The sequence below is a fragment of the Hippocampus comes genome, unplaced genomic scaffold (assembly GCF_001891065.2).
Source record: "Hippocampus comes isolate QL1 unplaced genomic scaffold, H_comes_QL1_v1.1 scaffold6, whole genome shotgun sequence".
Taxonomy (NCBI): domain Eukaryota; kingdom Metazoa; phylum Chordata; class Actinopteri; order Syngnathiformes; family Syngnathidae; genus Hippocampus; species Hippocampus comes.
The window spans coordinates 2,186,909-2,189,075 of NW_017805833.1; the positions used below are offsets into that span (position 1 = coordinate 2,186,909).

Here is a 2,167-nt window from a genome sequence, read left to right on the forward strand (position 1 = left end):
AACAGATTTACAAATCGGGGTGGTGGAGAGTGGGGGGGGGGGGGTAATACGACCGGTACTTCATTTTGGTGAGTCATTTTATGCCTTTAAATAATGTGTTGATAAGTTCGGTGCTTAAGAAATGCAGTCCAGTCGAAGTGAGAAAAGCCACAGATTTGGTTGCACTTATTGACTGATTTATATGCCCTCCTTAATTGGGAGAATTTTATTTAGTTACCGATGTGAACGCTTAAAGAATTCATGTGAAGGTATTGAGTAAGTTCACAACTCCTGCTGAAGTAGATAAACTCTTTCATATTCAAGGTTTATTGGCTTTTATTCAACCATACACCTAATTGATAAAACCAGTGTTTACGTATTATTATTGCAATACAGATAAATTTTTTGCTTCTTTGTTCACAAAAAACAAAATAATTAATGGAAGAGGACCGTGAAAAAATAATGGCATTAAATTGCAATCACAATATTGAGAAAAAAAAATCTCAAGTAGAATATTTTTCAAAATCTTTCAACCTTACTTAGTTTTTAAACAGACCATATAACTTTGCCCTACGGACATCTGCTAGCTTAATGCTAACACTTAATGTTAAACGTAATACATAGGCTAGCAAATAAGCATTGATATTGCAGCGGTTGTAAAGCTTTAAACATCATATATTTTGTACACAAACTGCAGCATCACCTGCAGACAGTACAACAATACTCGGGGCCATATATTCTTTATCTTCTGCAAAAACACGTGTTATTACTGAAGCCTAGTTGCGACAGTATTTTTCGCTTTCATGATCAAATTTACTTGTAGCATGGCTGTCTGTATTCTCCTGCTACCTGATGGCCACAGCATGCACAAAAGACACACAATGCCCAGTGAATTAATTTATGAAATCATGATGCACTGACTGTTTATTTCTTTTCTTTATTTATACTCTTACTGTGTTATTACACATATTTTTTATCAAGGACAACACTGTAGCGTGCTAGTTTTCTGAGCAAAAATAAGTACATGTAATTTTGTATTGTTTTTCTTGGAAGGGAGGGCCTGGAAAGTATTGTCATTTCCATTCACTTAAATAAGGTAAATTCAATGTGTTTTTTTTTTTTGGGGGGGGGGGTGTTGTGTCTTGTCACAAGCGTGGTTCAGACACGAATGAAACACTTATGTGAGGGCACCATTGTGCTTTGATTCTTTTTTTAGCAGGATTTTTAGTCCTGGAAGGATACGGCGGGCCAGGGGAGAGCAATACCGATGATGACATGTCGCCTGCCGGGAAGCAGCTGAGTGCGTCTCAAGGCTGCGCTGCCGATTCGGGCATCAATCTGAGGTTCTCCTCGGCGTCGTACGCTGGGAGCCTCTCATCTTTTAGCAGACAAGTCCTGTCTCACCTGCGAAACCTTCAGGCCAACCTGAACCATCTGAAGGTAACCATTAATTCACCAAACAATAAAGGATATTTACATGAACCCATCTCACCAGTCATCTTTTCTTCCAGGAGGTTGAAGCCAAATACAATAATCTTCGTCAGAGGCCGGAGAGATCGACCACACACTCGGATGGAAACAAAGGTAGCTTGACTGATGCGAGCAGTAACTTGAGTTCATGGTAGTTTACAACAAATCAACATAAACACATTTATTGTCCGTCAAGTGAACGCCAATGCAACAGGTGGTGCTGTAAACTCAAATCATTTTTTTAAATTGCATTATTTATGAGTAATGTCATAAGATTTGTAAAGAAAAAAATCATTGTATATTTTTCTATGACTTATATTTTATCCTAATACATCAAATATTAACCAATTATTTAATGTAAAATGAATACAACAATAGAACTGTTTGGCCATCCCTGCGGCTTTATACTCTTAATATTTTTAATTTGACATTTATTTTCTCCACTTTTTCACCCCCCATTCTTTTTTCTTTTTTTTTAATTGCAGTGTTTGTGTTGACATGTTCTGAGTCATCCAGCATTTGTCTCTTTGCTCACTGTGTCCCCAGAGAAGAGATAGTGGATGTCTCAGCTGCACCTTCTGCCCAAAGAGTTGTAGATCTGCGACCACCTTTGTGTGTGCGTGTGTGTCCCGGACTTGGTGGAACTTCTATAAGCTTGTCCTCTCACTGCTGAGCCCCCTTCCACCCCCACCCCACCCTCCCCCGCCCTTGTCCTTTT

At 38.8% G+C, this 2,167-nt stretch overlaps 1 protein-coding gene across 6 annotated transcripts in view; it reads left to right on the forward strand.

Annotated features, from left to right (window-relative positions):
• The window catches only part of arhgef12a (Rho guanine nucleotide exchange factor (GEF) 12a), a 38,553-nt gene extending 36,392 nt beyond the window's left edge, over window positions 1-2,161 (forward strand). For 4 of the 6 annotated variants that reach the window (XM_019887686.1, XM_019887688.1, XM_019887690.1 and 1 more), the window contains 3 exons: window positions 1,196-1,419; window positions 1,491-1,563; window positions 1,996-2,161. In XM_019887686.1, the coding sequence (XP_019743245.1) occupies window positions 1,196-1,419; window positions 1,491-1,563; window positions 1,996-2,006 (308 nt within the window). In that variant the 3' untranslated portion in view covers window positions 2,007-2,161. The remainder of the gene's footprint in view (window positions 1-1,195; window positions 1,420-1,490; window positions 1,564-1,995) is intronic. The other 2 variants (XM_019887687.1, XM_019887689.1) reach the window with 1 other exon arrangement.
• The last annotated feature ends 6 nt before the right edge of the window (window positions 2,162-2,167 follow it).